The following is a 22,025-nucleotide window of genomic DNA, read 5'->3' as shown; positions in this document are numbered from 1 at the left end:
AATTTATTTTTATTTATGTTTATTACATGTATGTCTGTGGGACGGTGTCAGAAACCCTGGAACTGGAGTTACAGACAAGTGTGAGCTGCCATGTGGGTGCTGGAAAATGAACCTGGGTCCTCTAGGAGAGCAGTGGTGGTTTTAACCACTGACCCAGCTCTCCAGCATCCCATATACTGATCTTTAATCTTATTTTGAAACACTTCTAATAGACTTACATATAGTTCTAAGAAATTCTATGCACCCAGTTTCACCCACAGGCAACATCTTGTAAAGATAAGGTACATCACCACCACTGATACCAAGACTCAGAGCCCTGGTCCTTATTCTCATAAAAAGGCTTCATAAAAAATGGTAATTTAAAAAAAATCATATATTTAGTTTTGTCTTTTAAACTTATGCTAGCCTGTTAACATAGAATTTGCTTCTGATCCTTTCCCTGGATTTATAGGGCCTGAGTCACAGGTGTGTGCCACTGGGCTAGGTTTATGAAATGGTGCGGAGAGATAGAGAGATGTTGAACCTAGGGCTTCAGGTATAATAATACCAACTAAGCCACACCCCATCCCTTATGCTCTTTGTTTTTTTTTTTTTTTTTTTTTTTTTTTTCTGGTTTTATGAGACAGGGTTTCTCTGTAGCTCAAACCAAGAGATAGGACAAACACTAGATTTTTTTCTGTTGGTTTGGGAGACAGGGTTTTATTATGTAGCTCAGGCTAGCCTCCTCTCCAGGTTTTAAAGGAAAAGTGTCTCTTTCCTGTTTAAGCTCCTGTTAGACTGTTTCGAATATGTTATTCGTGTGTGTGTGTGTGTGTGTGTGTGTGTGTGTGTGTGTGTGCAGGCCCTTGAGGAAGCCAGAAGTTATTGAATTGCCTGAAGCAGATGCTAGGGGCCTAACTCCTGACCTCTGGAAGAGCAGAAAGCACTCCCAACTCATGAGTCCTCTCTCTAACAATATTATTATTTTTTTTGTTTATTGTTGTTTTGTTTTTTCCAGACAGGGTTTCTCTGTGTAGTCCTTGCTGTCTTGGAACTAGCTCTGTAAGCCAGGTTGGCCTTGAACTCAGAAATCTGCCTGCCTCTGCCTCCTGAGTGCTTCCAGCATTGCCTGGTTTATTGTTTGTTCTAATGGTCTCCCGCCTCATAGCCTGGTCACTGACTACATGGAGGCCCTTTCTCTTTTTTTTTTTTTGTTTGTTTGTTTTTCAAGACAGGGTTTCTGTGTAGCCCTGGCTGTCCTGGAACTCACTCTGTAGACCAGGTTGGCCTCGAACTCAGAAATCCATCTGCCTCTGCCTCCCAAGTGCTGGGATTAAAGGCATGCACCATCACACCAGGCTTGCTCTTTGTTTTGAACTCCGAACCTTCGGAAGAGCAGTCAGGTGCTCTTACCCACTAAGCCATCTCACCAGCCCCCTTGCTCTTTGTTCTTAATGATGCAATGTATGTCAGAATTTGAGGGGACCACCAATACAGTTCAGTGGTAGAATGCTTGTCTACAGTATACAAGAACCTAGGTTCATGGGGCTGGAGAGATGGCTCTGTGGTTAACAACACTGACCGCTCTTCCGAAGGTCCTGGGTTCAAATCCCAGCAACCACCTGTAATGATATCTGATACCCTCTTCTGGTGTGTGTGTCTGAAGACAGCTACAGTATACTTGAATAAATAAATCTTAAAAAAAAAAAGCACCAAGGTTCAATTCCCAAGTTAAAACAAACCCAAGTTAGACACACATCTTTGATGCCAGCAGCTGGCAGGCAGACACTGAGTTAGACTCCAGCCTGGTCTACAAATCAAGTCCAGGGCTACAGAGAAACCCTGTCTTGAAACAACAACCCAAAACAACAATAATGATTAAAAAATAAAAACAATTCTTCTAATCAAGTTTTGTTTTTGTTTTATTTTATTTTGTATTGTTTTGGGATTTTTTTGTTGTTGTTTTCAAGACAGAGTCTCTGTATAGCCCTGGCTGTCCTGGAACTCACATTGTAGACCAGGCTGGCCTCGAATCAAGATGTTTTTTAAAAATGCACTTTGATGAAATAAATCTGAAGCATGAATGACACTGAAGTTTCTCCAGTATAAACTACATTTTAGCTTACATTATTTAATGTATTTATTTAGGTTTTTTTGAGACAGGGTTTCTCTGTGTAGCTCTGGCTGTTCTGGAACTTGATCTGTAGACAAGAATACCCGCCGGGCGTGGTGGCGCACGCCTTTAATCCCAGCACTCAGGAGGCAGAGGCAGGTGGATTTCTGAGTTCGAGGCCAGCCTGGTCTACAGAGTGGGTTCCAGGACAGCCAGGGCTATACAGAGAAACCCTGTCTCGAAAAAACAAAAACAAAACAAAAAAACAAACAAACAAACAAAAAAGAATACCCTTGAACTCAGACATTCCCGCTTCTGCCTCCTGAATGCTGGGACTAAAGGTGTGCACCACTGTCACCACCCAGCTAGTTTACATTTATTAAGATCACAGGTATATTAGATTCAAAGCAACAAAGCTCCAGGAAATAAACAGTCTTAACTAAGGAGACTGTCTTTGTCAGTGTATGCCTAGTTAGCCTGCTTGCCTTTCCATTACAATCGGATGTTTTGTTGGGATTACTCTTGTGCCTGTGGTCAAGCTTAAATCCTAGGGTGCAAGGCCCTGGGATCCCTGGCACCAAAGATAGGGAGTGTTAAATCTTGGACTACTTACATTTGTCATTATATCAAATCTGTGATAATGAACACAGGTGGCATACAGGTAATTGTGGGGTACAATCTACTGCTGAGATTTTTTTCCTGAGACAAGACCACAGGCAATGCAAGCTGTCCACAAGCTCCTTATCCTGCTTTGGCCTTCCAAGCACTGGGCATTAATTAGTCACAATGCTTGGTCCAAGTTCTTTCTTGACAGCCAAGGGTAAAATGTTAACACAATGGTTACTCTCTACTGGGAGAAGAAAACATATCCAACTAAAGTGGTAGCTCCTGTTGAATGTAGGGAAAAACATAGCAAAGGCAAAGAGTCCATGACTGAGGATGGAGAGAGCACTCTCAGCATAGAGTAAGCACCATAACAAACCCAAGAAACAGCAGTGTTTCTCCAAAATGTAAGCTTTAGAGGCCTGATGAAAATTTGTATGAATATATACATGTATTCTTTGAGACAGGTTCTTATATAGCCCAGAGTGTTGCATCACAGTATGTAGCCAAAGTTAAACCTGAACCTCTACTTCCCAAGTCATGGAGTTGCAAGCATGTTACATAACCAGCTTCAATGATATATATATATATAACATAAATAATATCACATAAAGTAATATTAGTAGACTTTGTCCCAAACACCTATGTGTTTAACTCATTTGTAAAAATAATAAAAGCTTTATCATTCAGTCTCTGGTCAATAAGAAAGAAAACATAACAATTTAACACAAAAGGACAGAAGACAGATACAGTATTGATCAGTATTATCTTCCTTGTATTTGTAACATGTTAATACTGTGACAGAAAAGGATTAGTCCACATCTTGCAGGAGAAATAGGCTTTGCGATGATCAGACTTTGAAGACTAAAGACACAAGGACTCCCACTCCACTAAAGCAAGTGTTCAACAAACCAATGGAGATCTTAGTGCTTTACATGGGTCTGTCCTGGCAGGGAACAAGAGCAGCCAAAGGGAGTCTCCAAGAAATGGTGGAGACACCAGTAGAAGCTTTACAGTTGGCAAAGTGTACCAATCAAGTGCTACCCCAAGGAGGTCATCAGAGCAATCGCAGATGTATCATGCATGAATGGTAATTACAATACATTCTTTAATGAGCAGACAAATCTGAGGCAAATTTTACAGTCATTGAAACAAATAAACTAGATTTAATCACTAATGTCCTACCTACTGTCAGTTGTTTCAGTATAAAATAATGTCTAAAAAGTATATGCTTCGAGTATTTACCTTTAGAACCCCCTTTGAGATAAAGACACTGTAACAAAATATTATCTTAATATACATTATCAACACCAATATGATACAGATATATAATTCTCCTTTTCTATATGTATAGTGGAAATACTGCAAAACCTAGAAAAAAGGATGAAAACAGACTGGCCAGAATTCAAATTATTGGACTAATCCATGATACAAATTTCCAAGGAAAACTTAAATAACCCATCATTGCTGCATACACTGGCCTATGGAAAGTGCTGTCTGAAAAGAGAAAGAAAATGAAAAACTCATTTTTGCTTCAAGTATTTGGTTTGTGCTCTGAATTTTTATTTTATTATCTTCACCGTTCCTTATTTTACTTTAACACAGGGTGTCTTGTGACGTTCACAGCTAGCCTTAGTCTCCCGAGCTGGAGTTATAAGTATGTTCCACTGTACCTGAGTTCACGATTTTAGTCATTAGTCAGATGTAAGAGGAAACACTTCAAATGAATCATTTAGAGTAAGAATTCCAAACCAAGACAATGAGTGATGTCTCAGAGCCAACCCTGGAACAGTGATTCTCACAGGTCAGATGCAGGTGACAGCACTTCTCCTAGGGTACCAACTTCTGTTCTCCCATATGTGCGTTGTGTTGTCTCTCATGGGCTATTTTACTTTACAAGTCCTTCTTTCAGTGACTGAAGAGGTAATGTCCAAACATAACATGAATACACCTGCTAATCCTGAGATGACAGTGGTGGTGGCAGGAGTGATGGTGGTGGTAAACGAAAAGCCATGACTTTTCACTCAAACTTCTGCTTTAGTTTTTTTTGGAAGATGGCTGGCAGGATAGAAAGAAGAGCCAAAATCATCAGAATAAATACGGAGTTCCAGGAAACAGCTTCCCCCGCTGTTGTAAGCTGGTACAGAGTTGTTCCTGCCTTGATTGCTACAAAAGAAGGAGGTGCAACGCCTAAAACAAAGAACAAGAGAACAGTGAGAGAGTGAGGAGCAGTGGCAGCCATTTTTTTTCATGTTTGCATGTTTTGTGACAAGTATATGTAAGTGTACCGTGTGTACGTACCCAGTGCCAGAAGAGGTCATCAGAACTCTAGAACTAGAGTTACAGACAGGTGTGAGCCTCCACTTCTAACCTCAGAACTTGGGAGGCAGAGGCAGGTGAATATCTGTGAATTTGAGGCCAGCCTGGTCTACATAGCAAGTTAGTCTTGGGGCTGCAAAGATGGCTCAGCAGTTAAGAGCACCAGCAGGTCTTCCAGAGGACCTTGGTTCAATTCCCAACACCCACACAGCAGCTCACAACCACCTGTAACTTTAGTTCTAGGGGATCCAACACACAAGCAAGTCAGGGCTAGTGAGATGGCTCAGTGGGTAAGAGCACCCGACTGCTCGTCCAGAGTTCAAATCCCAGCAACCACATGGTGGCTCACAACCATCTGTAATGAGATCTGACTCCCTCTTTTGGTGTGTCTGAAGACAGCTACAGTGTACTCACATATAATAATAAACAAATCTTTAAAAAAAAAAAAAAAGCAAGTCAAACTGGGCATGGTGGCACACACCTTTAATCCCAGCACTCAGGAGGCAGGAGCAGGTGAATTTCTAAGTTCGAGGCCAGCCTGGTCTACAGAGTAAGTTCTAGCATAGCCAGGGCTACACAGAGAAACCCGGTCTCGAAAAATAAAAATTAAAAAAAGAAAAAACCCCAAAACAAGCCACACACACACAAAAAAAAACCATCACAAACATTAAACATTAGTAAATATTCACTATATAAAAAACCTGCAAGCTGAATCCAAGCAATTTAAAATGAAAAGAAAAATACCAGTCTTCTTAAAGAAAGGCAAAATTTACAAAATTAATTTAAAAAAATTTTTGTGGTTCTGGGTACATGGTAAGTAGGCAAGCACTCAACCCCCTGAAATTATGTTATATCCACTTATTTCAAATCTAGTATCAATTTCTTGATGTGTGTTGATCTTGTTTCCCCTAATAAATTGGACTTAATGTGATTAGAACTCAAAGAAGTTGAAAACCAAAAACTAAATGTTTACTTCTGTTCAGAGAGATGGATCGTGGAGTTAACAAGTCCTGCATGGGGACACAGTCTGCATCAGAGAAGTATTTTGTAAGTGATCTTTGGTCAGTTACTTGTCATCACTAGCCAATCCTCTTAAAGACCAGAGGACTGCTGGAGTTGGCCTGGGATGCTCACCAGGGTGCTAGCATGCAGTCTGGGCGCATGAGAAGAGCTTTCAGCCAACAAAGCTCATGGCCTTGAGATCCTGTCATTTCTGATCTAACTGGCTCACATTGTCAAAGAAAGAAAGGGCTGCTGGGCCAGAGTTGGGGTGGGAAAATATTCTCCTTGGGCTAAGGATATGGTTGGTGTTACAGACTGCTTGACAGGCAAGTCTCCCACTTACCACCCACACCCACTTGAACACTAGTATTAAACAAACAAACAAAGATGAGGGTGTTCTGCTTAATCTCACATTATTAAAATAATTTCTAGTTCAGAGTGCTCATTCTAGCCGGGCGTGGTGGCGCACGCCTTTAATCCCAGCACTCGGGAGGCAGAGGCAGGCGGATTTCTGAGTTCGAGGCCAGCCTGGTCTACAAAGTGAGTTCCAGGACAGCCAAGGCTATACAGAGAAACCCTGTCTCGAAAAACCAAAAAAAAAAAAAAAAAAAAAAAAAACAGAGTGCTCATTCTTTAGAGAGGTAACATATTACAACACACTGAACAAGCTATGTATCTAGGCCAGGCTTTGTGCCCAAGAGTTATATATGGTACTGGTGATTTTGCAAACAGCAGGCAATCTAGGCCAGCTGGACATTTGGACATGCACACAACATGAGTAAGAGGTCTTACCTAGAAAAGTGCCAATAAAAAACACTTTCAATGGTACATTTATCACAGGAGATGTAATATTAATAAACCAATTAGGAAGAAACGGTGTGATCCTCAAAAATATAATGTAGTTAATGAGATGTTCTCTGTGACGCTCTACCTATTATAAGGAAAAAAGCCAGTATTAGTTAAGGCCAATCTTCAAAATAAGTTGTTTAATATAAAATACCTTAAATTCTTGCCAGACACATCACAATTTACCCAATGGGAAACAATGTGGATGTTCTGGGGATGTAGCTCAATGGTATAGCTTTTGCTTACCACATAAGACGGAAGATTAGGGGCTGGGGAGATGGCGAGGCTAAATACTGATTACTTCTATTTCTGCATAACTAGCAAAACCACTTTTACAAAACAGCCATTCCAAAGACAAACTATGTAAATCTAATGCTACACAGATAACAGAAAGGGCAGTGATTGAAAGTCTAAACTAAAAGCCAGAGATCTCAGACGTTTTACAACTAACTGATCACAAACTCAAGAGGAATCTAAAGCAAGGAGGCATGGTCTCTGTATTTCCTGAGATGTAATTATTTCTTCTGGTCTTTATAAAATTAGAACTCTCCCCATTATGGTTTAAAAGTAAAACGAGGGGGCTGGTGAGATGGCTCAGTGGGTAAGAGCACTGACTGCTCTTCTGAAGGTCCTAAGTTCAAATCCCAGCAGCAACCACATGGTGGCTCACAACCACCTGTAATGAGATCTGACACCCTTTTCTAGTGCACCTGAGAACAGCTACAGTGTACTTAAAGTATAATAATAAATAAATCTTAAAAAAAAAAAAAAAAAAGAGAAAAGAAAAAAGGTGCTGGGCAGTGGTGGCGCACGCCTTTAATCCCAGCACTCGGGAGGCAGAGGCAGGCAGATTCCTCAGTTAGAGGCCAGCCTGGTCTACAGAGTGAGTTCCAGGACAACCAGGGCTATACAGAGAAAACCTGCCTCGAAAAAAACCAAAATTAATTAATTAAAAGTAAAATGCCTTCCATCAACTAAAACATATGTTGAAGCCTAGATCTCTACTTGCTGGAGCTAGTAAAGGTGATGGAAAATAGGAGGTGGGGCTCAGTTAGAAGATGGCCACTGAAGGATGTTCTTAAGAGTTGTATTTTGGTCCCACCCAGGATCCGGCTGGGTTCCTCTCTGCCATTAGATGAATAGGCATTGCCACAAACACCCACTGCCCTAATATTTTGTCCTATTAGTAGCCTGAAAATGAACAGAGCTAAGGACTACAAACCTTGCAGCAAAATCATGTTTATGTTTTTCTTCAGCATTTGACACAATAAAGGGTCTAATAAAACTAAAGATTATAGTAGCATTTTTCTGTGTACAGTATATGAATCATTGCTGTTCTTGTTTAACAGTTTTTCCTACTGAAATGCCTAGTAGCAGTAAGGTGAAAGTTCTTCATTCAGACATTGCTACATACAAGACATGAAGTGACTAATTTTGGGATGTCTTCATACTAACAGTGACTATTCTGTCAACTGATTTAACCAAAATTAAAAAAAAAAAAAAAATTGGAGTTGGAGACAGGAGGAGCTTAAATTCAAGGTCAGCATAGGCTACATGACACCCTGTCTCAAAAAAGTAAAATCAAGAGGCTGGAGAAATGACTCAACATTTAAGAACAGTGACTGCTCTTCCAGAGGTCCTGAGTTCAATTCCGAGCAACCACATGGTGGCTCACAACCATCTGTAATGGAATCCAATGCCCTCTTCAGGTGTGTCAAGACAGAGACAGTATACTCATATACATAAACCTTTTAAAAAAATCCAACTGGGGGGGGGGTGGCCTGGAGAAATGGCTCAGTGGTTAAGAGCACTGACTGCTCTTCCGAAGGTCCTGAGTTCAAATCCCAGCAACCACATTGTGGCTCACAACCATCTGTAATGAGATCTGACACTCTCTTCTGGTGCATCTGAAGACAGCTACAGTGTACTTATATATAATAATAAATAAATCCAACTGGGATAATCATTTGAAAAAATTTTTAAATCAGTGGGGCTAGAGCAACAGCTTGGTTGTCAAGAACACCTGATGCTCTTCCAGGGAACCTGCTCTCACATTCCAGCACCCACAGGAGGCTCACAGCCACCTGTAATGAGATCTGATGCCCTCTTCTGGTGTGTATGACTGAAGACAGTGACAGTATACTCTATAAATAAAATAAATCTTAAAAAAAAAAAAAAAAAAAAAAAAAAAGCCGGGCCTGGTGGCACACGCCTTTAATCCCAGCATCAGAGGCAGAGGCAGGCGGATTTCTGAGTTCGAGGCCAGCCAAACTCAAAGTGAGTTCCAGGACAGCCAGGGCTATTCAGAAAAACCCTGTCTCGTAAAAAAAAAAAAAAAAAAAAAAAAAAAAGGAACTAGGGAGAGAAAAATCAGATTTGGGTTGAATTGTACACACTGTCAAGAGAAGACAGTAATAAATTAATACATGCCTAGTGCTTAGGTTGCTCATTCAGTTCAGGACCAGTTCCTGAAATGATGCTGACCACTTTCAGGATGGGTCTTCCCATCTCAAATAACCCAACTAAGAAAAGCCCACAGATCAGCCCGATCTAACTACTTCTCACTGAGTATCTCAGGTTATTCCACTCTGTGTACTCTATGTCTAGTCAGCAATTAAAACTAACCATCACATGTTTTAAAATAAACTTCTTGTTGGAGTGGTGGCTCAAACCTTCACTCTAGAGGCAAAGCCAGGCTAGCCTGATCTACAAACTGAGATCTAGGCCAGCCAGAGCTACAAAGTGAGACCTGTAACAAAATACTAAAGTAAGACATATGAATATAATCAAAATACACTATATAAAATTCTCAAATAAATGTTTTTAAAAATTTCTTATAACATTATTTTTTTAAATGATGACTAAACCAAAGAGCCACAAAGAAACAAACTATAGTTTATAGCTACCTGCTGTGACCATTTCACTGCCTTCTCTGTTAGGTATTTGTATACAACGGGTCTTCCAACTAAGTAGGAGAGCATGTAGCAGAATGAGGCACCAAGTCCGGAGCACTGGAAAACAAACAAGAAGTCACGTGCAGCCCGTGCGTTCCCACCCCACTCCTGTGGGTGCATTTACTTATCCCTTAGAGCTAGGCAAGGGAGCCATGTGATACATCTTACTTAGAGAATAAAATCCATGTCACCCATGTCATCTACCTAGTCCTTTCTCAAACATTGGTAACATAAATTAGCACTTGTGATTAAACTTTTGACCATACCCAGTAATTACTGCTGCCTTTAGCTTAAGAATAAGTAGCCGTCCCCACACTAGGGTATAGCTATGTATAAAGACACTATTTCCAGACCAAGGACTCACTATGTCCATCCACATTCTTAAGTTCATCTGACCTACAAAATACAACAGGAAAGAAAGGCTATAAACTGCAAGTAAGTCTATAGTGCCTCATTCTAGGAAACCAAACTCTTCAGAGCTCCATCTAATGAGACTTAACAGAAATACATTAACATCACCATCTTGAAAGCTGATGAACGCACCATGAGACTGCCTGGTGGAGCTAGAATGCCATTACCATCCCCAATGCTCTACTTGTTTTCACGTCTCCAAACTCATGTCACATACTTACCAAACAAACAAGGAATAAGGCAAGTGGGAAGGGATAAAGGAACCCGGAGAGTATACTGAGGAATATGGAACCTGGGATAGCAAATGTTTGCAAACTGTTAACTTATAAGTTAAGGATTAAAACATAATGAAGTGGAATTTTCACAAGATGGAGTTGACATTCGAAGAAAATTACAATACAGAAGTTGCATTAATAACCTCAGAATAATTGTATGCAGGATTACTCCTTTGTATTGGACTGAACCCCTTCTCATGAGGTCAGGTGGGCTTTTCTACTTGTGGTATCACAGCTGCACCAAAACAAGCTGTGTATTGTGGAGATCCTGGCTATTTTGTTTGGATGATTAGTAATACTAACTCACAGTAAAGGATAAAGTAAAATCATAATCAAAAGTCTAAAAAGTACTTAAGTTGTCAGCCAGAATGCCTCTAGCTCCAAGCTAGATACCCCTAAACAAATGATACAAAATACAGCAAGCAAATAAATACAACACTGGTAAGATTATGCTACAAGGAAATCTAGAGAGCCCCCAACAGGCAACAGGCAGAGACAAAATGGATGGCTCAGTCAGAAAAAAAAAGTTCTCAGTGATGTCTCTGGGGGCGTTTTGGTTTTTTTTTTGTTTTTGTTTTTGTTTTTGTTTTTTGGTGTTGTTGGGGTTTTTTGTTTGTTTGTTTGGTGGTTTTTTTGTTTTTGTTTTTTTGAGACAGAGTCTCATTTTGTAGCCCCCTGGCTGGCCTGGAACTTTCTTTGTAGACCAGGTTAAACTCAAACTCAGATATCCACCTGCCTCAGCCTCCCCTAGTGCTAAGGTGAAAACACACTAAGTACTAATGAAGACTGGCCAATTAACTATGCTGTGTTCCCCCATCATTCTCCCATTGTTCCAGCTTAGTAATACTTTCTTAATACTTAAAATGTAAGACATGAACTTAGCACTAGAATGAAGATACAAAACTTTAAAAATTATAGCCAAGAAAAGAATTATGAGCTGGAGAGATGGCTCAGTGCTCAGTGTTTGAGAGTACTGGCTGTTCTTCCAGAGGACTTGGGTTCAATTCCCAGCACCTATAACATCTATGTGGTAGATTCAAAAGACCAGGGGTTCATTGTCTTTACTGGCTTACATAGCAAGCTTAAGACCAGCCTGGGTTATATGTGACTGTTTTCCTCTGTGAAACGGGCTAGCCCTGAACTCACAGAGAACCACTCAACTCTGCCTCTGAAGTGCTGGTTGGCATTAAATGAGTTATAATGTCTGAGAGCTGAAGAACTAGAGTTCCAGGCTGGCAAAAGTTACACTGTGAGACCCTGTGTCGAAAAACAAAACAAACCCCATTTTTTTATTTTAAATATTAAAGTAATTTACTTGGGTGTGTATGTGTAAGGGCATGAGTGACATGTGGAGACCAGAGGGCAACTTTTAGAGGCAGGTTCTCTCCTTCTACCATGTGATCCTAGGCATCAAACCCAGGACACCATGCTTAGTTTGCCAGCAGGTGCCATTACCTGAAGCCATCTCATTGCCCCCTGCATTAACATTTTGAAAGGAAAACAGTCATCACTTCTAACTAAACAGTAGACCTTTGGAAACTTTTCTTTTTTTTTTTTTTTAAAGATTTATTTATTTATTATATGTAAGTACACTGTAGCTGTCTTCAGACACACCAGAAGAGAGCGTCAGACCTCATTTCGGGTGGTTGTGAGCCACCATGTGGTTGCTGGGATTTGAACTCTGGACCTTTGGAAGAGCAGTCGGGTGCTCTTACCCACTGAGCCATCTCACCAGCCCTGGAAACTTTTCTTGAATAAACTAGAAAACATTTTTCAGATAAAAGGATACAAAATATATGTAGCAAAATAAGCAACCAATACTTGTACATAAAAGGTATCCTTATATTTGGAGAGAACTTTTCCTAGAGCCTTGGCGTCATCCATATCTCTCGGAACCTTCATATTCACCCTCTCTTCCCTAAAGAAAAATAATGTAAAAATTTTAAAAACAAGAGTTCCATGATAAAAATCAAAGTCAAAACTATGCAATTAATTTGTAATAAGGACAAATTCATTTTTTAGTCTCAATAGTCTAAGCAAACACAAATTCAAAATAATACAAGTTCAAAATAATACAAATCAAAAATTAAATAATCTTTTAATATTGGCTTAAATTTTAAATTAAGCATTAAGAAATTAACCATATTAACATATTAAAAACATATTTAACATTATTTTGGGTAATTTTTCTAAATTAAAGTCAATAATCATTTATACTGAGAATTAGAAACTTTTTGACATCACTTTTTTACAGCAGAAACACATCCTAGGTCAGATGCAGGAAGGCTGCCCTTCCTTCTCTTCCCCTCTTTTGAGACAGAGCCAACAAGTAGGCTTGGCTGGCTTGGAATTCCCTACATAGACCTTGCTGGTTTCAGTCTCACACAGCTGAAATTTTTTTCTTTTTTTCAAGAAAGGGTTTCTCTATGTAACAGCCCTGGTTGTCTTGGAACTAGGGTTGCCTCAAACTCAGAGATCCACCTGTCTCTGCATCCCAAGTGCTGGGATCAAAGTCATGCGCCATCATGCCTGCCAGGTATCCTGTGCATTGTAAGTTAGAGGTGACTACTGGATGGAGGATGTGGGAAGGGCTAAGGGGCAGTGGGGTGGTGGTGGTGGTGGTGGTGGTGGGGTGGTCTCTTGAGCCATGGTCTAAGCTCTCTCATATCTAGCAGTGGGGAGAGATAGGGCTTCAATTCAGAGGAATGCTGGATTAAAGGTGTGTGCTGCCAAACTCTGGTAAAAGTTTAGCTAGGGAACTAGTTCTATGAAAGCCTTCCCTGAAAAAAGTCAAGGCAATCCTTGGATATTGGCCTTTCCTCTTGTAGACCAGGTTAGTCTCAACTCAGAGACACACCTACCTCCACCTTTGCCCCTGGAGGGGTGAAATTAAACCACCACTATTTTTCTACCCTGCCTTTTAGATTTATTTCATGTATATTAATACATTGTCACTGACTTCAGACACACCAGAAGAGGGCATTGGATCCATTACAAATGGTTGTGAGTCACCATGAAGGAGCTGGGAATTGAACCATTAGAAGAGCAGAAGTGCTCTTAACTGCTGAGCTAACTCTCCAGCCCCCGTCCCATCCTATTCTTAAAGAAAGAAAGGAAGAGGACTGAGGTGTATCTGCCTGCATTACATAAACTGGGAGAGTGGACACACCTGTAATCTCAGACCTCAAAGACAGAAGAACTACAAATTCAGGGTCATTCTTGGTGAAACCAGGAACTTAAATCAAAAAGGAGATAAGAGAATCACAGTAAAAAACAATGGTTGGGAGGCAGAGGCAGGCGGATTTCTGAGTTCGAGGCCAGCCTGGTCTACAAAGTGAGTTCCAGGACAGCCAAGGCTACACAGAGAAACCCTGTCTCGAAAAAAAAAAAAAAAAAAACAATGGGTAGGAAGGGAAGAAGGAAGTCACCCAGGAAATCTGAACCAACAGTGCTTATGGACTTGCTCTATGGATAGGAGCTGGTACACAAGCACCCTAATAGTTCTGTTGTTAAAGGAAATTTAGCTTTTAACTCATAGCATCTCTAAAATATCTAGACATGTTCAGTTTCTTTTGTGGTATACTTACTCACTAAGCTGAGGAAAATTTTTATATACCAAAAACATAACAAAAGCTGCACATGAAAAAATGGACACCAGTATAAGGAGGGATGTTCTTGCTGATCCAGCTTCTGCACAAGGCTTTTCTGAAAGAAAAGTATACAGTAAACAGTGCTGATGATTATGACTAGTAACACTACTGCATAATTCTACTAAACCTAAATGCTAGCATGCAATCCACTGAATTGCAAGGCTTTTTATAATTTCCATGTGAATTTGTACTATGTATACTACATTAGACAGGTGTGCTTTTTAGCTCTTGTAGCCACCATGGCTGCATTTGAAATGCATTAGCATTAGTCTTTCTGACTATTATCACCATACTCATTAATATTATTGAAGAATAAATATTGTACTTATCTTGCTGTCTGCCTTTCTACCTTTCTCCCAGGTCAAAGGTACTGCTTGAGAAAGAATCATGCTTCATCAACCTACAAGTCCATATACTTTCTCTATTTCACTATGAACTATCAGTGACAAACAGTAATCCTGTCAGAACACTCTCCAAAATGATTAATAAGTTCTTTCAAGACTTTAATTCTACATTTTCCCCATTAACTCCTACTAGTGAACTCCCCCTGTCTATTCTAATATCTGTTTACAAAAATCAACTTCCTTGTCTTATCTTTTTGTTAAATGTGAACAGATTAAGCCAGGCGTGGTGGTGCAAGCCTTTAAACCCAGCACTTGGGAGGTCAGCCTGGTCTACAGAGTGAGTTCCAGGACAGCCAGGGCTACAGAGAAACCCTGTCTCAAAAATACAAAACAAAAACAAACAAAAAAATGTCACCAGATTTAATTGTTTCCACTCATTGTCATCTTCAATGTTTGCCTCTTGGAAGCACCTTTTTTTCTAAGTTCTATACACAGCTTTAGCACTCAGGAGGCAGAAGCAGGTAGATCTGAGGCCAGCCTTGTCCAGAGTTGAGTTCAAGTTCAGTTAGTGAAACACAGTAAGAATCATAGATAGCTAGAACCTCAAAAAAAAAAAAAAAAAAATTAGCCATATTGTACCTCTAGGTTTTCTGGCTTTTGAGATGGTTTCATGTAGACAAGGCTGACCTATAACTCAAAAATGTAATCAAAGGTAACCTTTAAACTTATCTCCCTATATGTATCTCCCTGCATGTATAACTCAAGCACACCCTAAACAAGAAAAAAGGCAAAGAAAATAAAAAACACAAAATCAAAACCTCACATAAACAAAGGCCACTTATGATGACCTGTCAGCAATCCTAGACAGAACTATTGCCAAAAGATGGAAACCTGGGGCACGCCTTTAATGCCATCATTGGGGGGTGGGGGGGTGGGCGGGTGGGGGGCAGAGGCAGGCGGATTTCTGAGGCCAGCCTGGTATACAAAGTGAGTTCAAGGACAGCCAGGGCTATACAAAGAAACCCTGTCTTGAAAAACAAACAAGGGGCTGGTGAGATGGCTCAGTGGGTAAGAGCACCCGACTGCTCTTCCAAAGGTCCAGAGTTCAAATCCCAGCAACCACATGGTGGCTCACAACCATCTGTAATGAGATCTGGTGCCCTCTTCTGGAGGGCCTGAAGACAGCTACAGTGTACTTACATATAATAAATAAATAAATCTTTAAAAAACAAACAAACAAACAAACAAACAAAAAAGATGGAAACCACCTTGTCCACAAATTGAGCTCTAGACTTAGTCTATATAATAAGGCTCTCTCTCATACAGACAAAAAAGTATCATGGTCTGGTATATAGTGGCCCACTCTTGGGATCTCAGTTCTCAGAAACTGAGGAAAAAGGATCTTCAGGTCAGCTCCAGAGGGCACAGGATCCCATTACAGATGGTTGTGAGCCACCATGCGGTTGCTGGGAATTGAACTCAGAACCTCTGGAAGAGCAGTCAACGCTCTTAACCCCTGAGCCATCTCTCCAGCCCACATAGAGACTATCTTAAAAAGCACTAAAGTGTTACAGAATCCGTAAGAAGATTCTATCAGCAAGTACTTTTCAACCTAATATTTACCTCATCTCTAATTTTCTTTGGAGGGGGGATGACAGTTGCTATCTACAATTAACAAAAATTGTTTTTCTAATCCTAGAAATTGGTTGCTAATTAGTTACTACTTATTTATGACGCCACAACAAGCAGAATACTAAGTAAACCAAATCATATCCTAAGATGATCCCTAACATTAGGAAAAGGCAAAAGTGGGAAAAGAATTGTCATTAATTTACAAGAAAAAATTTAAAATCATTTTTGCCTAATATAATCTGACACCATGCCAAATAGACTATCCTAATCTAATACCCAACATTGCTGACAAACTGACCTCTTTACTGACACACATAAAGGAACTACACTAACCTTCAAGCCTACTGTCTCCGCTAGCTCCACATCTCCATATCCTTCACTTGTCTAAACCCTACTTATTCCAGAGGGCACATCTGCACATCTCTATCCTTTGGCTTATGTGTGTGTAGTTTAAGACATTTGATAAAAGAAACCATCATAATGGTACTCTGGAAGTTTGGAGATTATTATTATTATAAGTATAAGGGGGAACAACAAAAAGACATACAAACCGACACAACCTAAAACCATCTCACCAATGACAATTTATCTACAGTCTATACCCAAATACAAATACCAAGTAAGAGGCAAACTAGAGTACAACAGACATTAAAATTAGCTAAAACCACATTTTCACTGTGTATTATTCTTTAGAAAGATTTTAGAATTTGTGTGGGGTGGGGGTGGGTGAGTGCAGGTCACCAAAAGATGGTCCTGGGTACCCTGAAACTGGAGTTACAGATTGTGATAAGCAGACAAGAGCATGTTGGGAACTGAACCAGGTTTTCTCCAAGAATAGCAGTGTGCTTGCTTAGGCCTTCCAGCTAACCATCTGACCTGCCTCTCCACTACATATTGTTCTTACAAGACCACCATTTTGGCCATTAGTAGCAATGGAAGACAGCAGTGTGAGTGAGCTGCAAACGACTTAATGGCTATTTGTTCTAATCACTTCAGATGTTTGAGCTTCAAAGGCACATAAAAGGATGAAATCATTACAGTTGCTGAAAAGCAATGAATAATGTTAAGCCATTACAAAATCAAAGCACTTATATTTTCCCCCTTAAAACTATACAGAGCCAAGAAATTTCAGGTTAGTGTACTAGACTAAAACAGTTTATGAATGAGTCCCTCCCTATTCCCTAGTTACTTTTTTGGGTGTTTTTGTTATTGTTTTGGGGTTTGGTTGGTTTGTTTTGACACAGGGTTTCTCCTTGTAACATACCTGGCTGTCCTGAATGAAACTCTTGTAGACCAGGCTGAACTAGGACTCAAAAGAGAGACACCTGCCTCTGCCTCCAGAATAATGGGGGCAGGCCACCATTCCACAGACTCTATGCTTAGGTGAACTGTTTTGTTTACACCCTCACACCAACCAAGCAGATAATTATTCTGGGTTTAAAATTCAGATACTTTTTCTTTGTTTTTTTTTGTTTGTTTGTTTTTCTTTTTTGTTTGTTTTTCGAGACAGGGTTTCTCTGTATAGCCCTGGCTGTCCTGGAACTTGCTCTTTAGACCAGGCTGGCCTTGAACTCAGAGATCCACCTGCCTCTGCCTGGGATTAAAGGTGTGTGCCACTACCTATGCCCTGCTCATACTTTTTCAAAATTACAAATCCATCCCTGCGGGTGGTCTACTCCCTTAATCCCAGTACTTGAGAAAACCAAGGCTGGTGGATCTCTGAGTTCCAAATCAGCCTGACCTACAGAACCAGACAAGGACTTTTAAAAAGTACAAGGCGAAGGCCGGGCAGTGGTGGTGCACGCCTTTAATCCCAGCACTTGAGAGGCAGAGGCAGCCGATTTATGAGTTCGAGGCCAGCCTGATCTACAGAGTGAGTTCCAGGACAGCAAGGGCTATACAGAGAAACCCTGTCTCGAAAAACAAAGATTAAAAAAAAAAAAAAAAAAAATTACATGGAGGTAGTGCACGCCTGCACGCCTTGGATCCCAGTACTTGGGAGGCTTAAGGAAACCATTCTTTGCCTTAGAGGCCAGTCTAATCTACAGAACAAGGTCCTCCAGTACAACCAGGGCTACTTAGCTTGAAAACAAATCAAACAAATTTAAGTTACAAACCAGGTTAAATGGAAACACAAGATCTGAAAATGTTGGGGTTTTTTTTCGAGATAGGGTTTTCTCTGTGTAACCTGGAACTTGTCTCGGTATCCGGAGAACCGGGATTAAAAGGGACGCGCAACTGCAACAACGACCCGGCTAGAATCTGACACTTCCAAAGTGGCACCTGGAAGGGCAAGTCTTTGCTCTAAATCACAACCTTAGTGTGGCTCTGTGGCTCTACACGAGTCATGGAGCTGCATAGTCCTCAGTATGTTCATCTGTAAAACAATGCAATGAAAGCTCAAGTCTCTCAAATACCTGTCTGGGTGGCCTGGATAACGAACCCGTCTATTTGGTGTCTCAAGTCGGGGTCACCGCTTCCTTTGACTAAAGTCTATTGAGAAAATACTAACTGGGAGGAGTCTAGCCCTCTGTCGTGCGGGGTTCTCCGCCAAGTACAGGACTCTCTTGCTGAGATGCTTACTAAGGTGCTCAAAGGTCCCTCTTTCCCTGCGACCTGCACCACGGGGTCCTAATCTTTAGGGCAGCCTCAGCTCCGACCCGCAGGTCCACTCACCTTTCAGATGATCTTTGCTGCCAGGCGCGGGGGAACCCTGGGTCCTCACTGCCCGGTCCCCGGCTGGTGTCGAGTGCAACATCTCGGTCGGCGAACGATCAGCGACTCTGCCTTTCGCCATGGCTGTTGCGGGGGCCGCGAAGAGCTCCTACTGGTGCCGCGCCCCCTTGAAGGACTAAAGCTCCTCCCGTAGATTTCTTTCAACACCCAGGCGCGCCGCACAACCACTTCCGGCACGACCACCTCACCTGAGACGACCTCGAAAACTTGACACTCAGCGGAGCCTTCCAAAGATATCAGGTGAGGGCCCGCCCAGAACCGCCCACGAACCTCGCGCGCTCCCGCACGCCCAGTAACCGCGAGACAAGTCAGGGCCGACTCCGCCCCCTCCGCGGCCCCGCCCACCTCGCTGGTGCAGGGCGCATGAGCAGTCACATTGGCAAGTCATGGGTCTGCGGCCTAAGGTCCGACTTTTCCGCGCAGCTTTCGTCACACGGAAGTGAGGCCTTCAGTACTTCAGGCTCTTTGTTCCGCCAACCGGAAGTGTCAGCGCGGGACTAGCTGATGTTTGAGATTCCGTTCGTTCCGTAGCAAATGGGTTACAAGCGCAGTGGAAGCTCGATGCCTGTTCTTAAAATCGTGTAAAATTTAAAACATGAGACAAACGTACCTGGATCTCAAAAAATTGAGACCCAGAAACAAGGTGCAACCTATGAAGGTCACAGAGTGGCAGAAATGAGTTTAGAGTCCAAGGTTTTTCAACTCCTGTCCAAAGTAAATTCACCCTTACTCGCTATATTTTGGCGTTTCCTGAGCCAAGGCATAGCTCCTTGACAGTTTTTCTCCTTCTGCCCCTCATATCCAGCTTCTCACTGGCAAGTATATTAGAGTCACCTCTTCTTTAGAATTTTCCTTTGTCTTGTTCTTTTTTTTTTTTTTTTTAGATTAATTTATTACTATATCTAAGTACACTGTAGCTGTCTTCAGACAGACCAGAAGAGGGCATCAGATCTCATTACGGAAGTTTGTGAGCCACTATGTGGTTGCTGGGATTTGAATTCACGACTTCGGAAGGGCAGTCGGTGCTCTTAACCACTGAGCCATCTCTCCAGCCCTGTTTTGTTTTGTTCTTGCTGTCGATATGATCCTAGACCTTGGGCATACAAACCACGCCATTCTGTTGCTGAGCGATGCCCCTATCCAATTTGGCATTTTTTTCGTTATCTTTTTTTTTTTTTTTTTTTTTTAAAGATTTATTTATTTATTATATGTAAGTACACTGTAGCTGTCTTCAGACACTCCAGAAGAGGGCGCCAGATCTCGTTACAGATGGTTGTGAGCCACCATGTGGTTGCTGGGATTTGAACTCCTGACCTTCGGAAGAGCAGTCGGGTGCTCTTACCCACTGAGCCATCTCACCAGCCCCTCGTTATCTTTTTTAAAAGCAGGTATCGAAGGAAATAATGGGGAATTTCTTCGTGAAAGTAACTTGGCAGTGTATTTTAAAATTTGGACATAAAGGGGGAAGTGGGGAATTGGATTGTTCTTAAGCAGTAATTACACTTAGAAGAAATAATCTGATATCTAGAGAACTGGCAGCTCAGTGGGTAAAAGTATTTGTCTCTTAAACTTGACAGGCATATTCCGGTCTCTGAGACCTAATGGCAGTAGGTGAGAACTAACTTTTGGAAGTTGTCCTCTGATTTCTTTTTTTTTTTTTTTTTTTGGGGGGGGTGGGTGTCGAGACAGGGTTTCTCTGTGTAGCCCTGGCTGTCGTGGAACTCTGTAGACCAGGCTGGCAGGCTGACCTTGAACTCAGAAATCTGCCTGCCTCGCAAATTCTGGGATTAAAGGCATGCACCACCACCGCCCAGGCGTCCTCTGATTTCAACATTACATTCAAGCACACAGCAGTAAGTGTAGTATTAATAAAATTAAAATTAAAAAGCAAAAAAAAAATCATTTTATAAAAGGTGAATACATGACCCGGCATGGTGGTGCACACCTTGAAACCCAGCACTTTCCAGGCAGAGGCAGGTGAAATTCTGAGTTTGAGGCCAGCCTGGTCTACAGAGTGAGTTCTAGGACAGCCAGGGCTGCAGAGAAACCCTGTCTTGAAAAACCAAAAAAAAAAAAAAAAAGTGAACACATGGGGCTGGAGAAATGGCTCAGTGGTTAAAAGCGCTGACTGCTCTTCCAGAGGTCCTGAGTTCAATTCCCGGCAACCACATGGTGACTCACAAATGAGATCTGATATGCCCTCTTCCAGTGTATCTGAACACAACTACAGTGTACTCATAAATAAATCTTTAAAAAAATAAAACATAAAAAGTGAACATATGTGCTCGCTTTGGCAGCACATATACTAAAATTGGAATGATACAGAGAAGATTAGAAAAAAAATGAACATATGTGTGATATCTAATAATGTTAGTATAGTAGTTTGTCAACACAAAGCAACTCTCACCCCTCAGGGGAATAAGAATTTATTCTAGTTACAGGGTAAACTGATAAGTTTGTGAGGAGAGTAGGCAAGTAGAGAGAGGGGTGGGAAAGTTTGAGAAAACCTATGAAGTACTGTTGCTGGAATCTTCAATCATAAGGCTTGGCTCCAAGTCCAAACATTTGCCCTAATTAAGAGAAAAAACATGCTAGGCAGTGGTGGCGCACGTCTTTAATTCCAGCACTTGGGAGGCAGAGGCAGGCGGATTTCTGAGTTTGAGGCCAGCCTGGTCTAGAGTGAGTTCCAGGACAGCCAGGACTATACAGAGAAACCCTGTCTCGAAAAGAGATAGATAGAGAGAGAGAGAGAGAGAGAGAGAGAGAGAGAGAGAGAGAGAGAGAGAGAGAAACACTAGTGAGATACTCAGTGGATAAAGGTCATTACTGATCATCTGAGTTGGATCTCCAGGACCCACGAGGTTTAAGGAAATAACTAATTTACACTCATGATCCTCTGACCTCTACACTAATGCAGTGTTATGAGTGTACATGTATACAACAAGTATATAAAAGAAAAAGTGAGCTAGGAATTTGGTCGTGTGCTGGACTAAAGTGTGTGGCCCAAGGTGTAATTCCTAGTATTGCAAAACAACAACAAAAGAGGAGGAAAAGTTGTTTAGTGATTGACCACTTGTCCAGTAAACACAAGGCCAAATAGCAAAAAGTTCACTTAACTACAGGTATGGTAAAAATAAAGGAAAACTTAAAAAGCAAATTCA

At 41.2% G+C, this 22,025-nt stretch overlaps 1 protein-coding gene and 1 pseudogene across 1 annotated transcript; one reads left to right on the top strand and one right to left on the bottom strand.

Moving 5' to 3' along the window:
* Positions 1-2,337: 2,337 nt before the first annotated feature.
* Positions 2,338-19,145, bottom strand: Tmem41b (transmembrane protein 41B). Its single transcript, XM_021168296.3, has 7 exons — positions 18,805-19,145; positions 14,090-14,207; positions 12,292-12,420; positions 10,449-10,542; positions 9,769-9,873; positions 6,809-6,947; positions 2,338-4,885 (listed from the first exon to the last, which is right to left on the bottom strand). The coding sequence occupies exons 1-7, from the start codon at positions 18,923-18,925 to the stop codon at positions 4,716-4,718; spliced, it is 876 nt and encodes a 291-aa protein (XP_021023955.1). The 5' UTR covers positions 18,926-19,145; the 3' UTR covers positions 2,338-4,715.
* Positions 19,146-21,145: 2,000 nt separating this feature from the next.
* On the top strand, positions 21,146-21,236 carry LOC147002882 (U6 spliceosomal RNA; annotated as a pseudogene).
* The last annotated feature ends 789 nt before the right edge of the window (positions 21,237-22,025 follow it).

This window comes from Mus caroli, unplaced genomic scaffold (genome assembly GCF_978045245.1).
Source record: "Mus caroli unplaced genomic scaffold, Mus_caroli_1 scaffold_8, whole genome shotgun sequence".
Classification (NCBI taxonomy): domain Eukaryota; kingdom Metazoa; phylum Chordata; class Mammalia; order Rodentia; family Muridae; genus Mus; species Mus caroli.
This window is presented reverse-complemented; position numbering and strand designations above follow the sequence as displayed.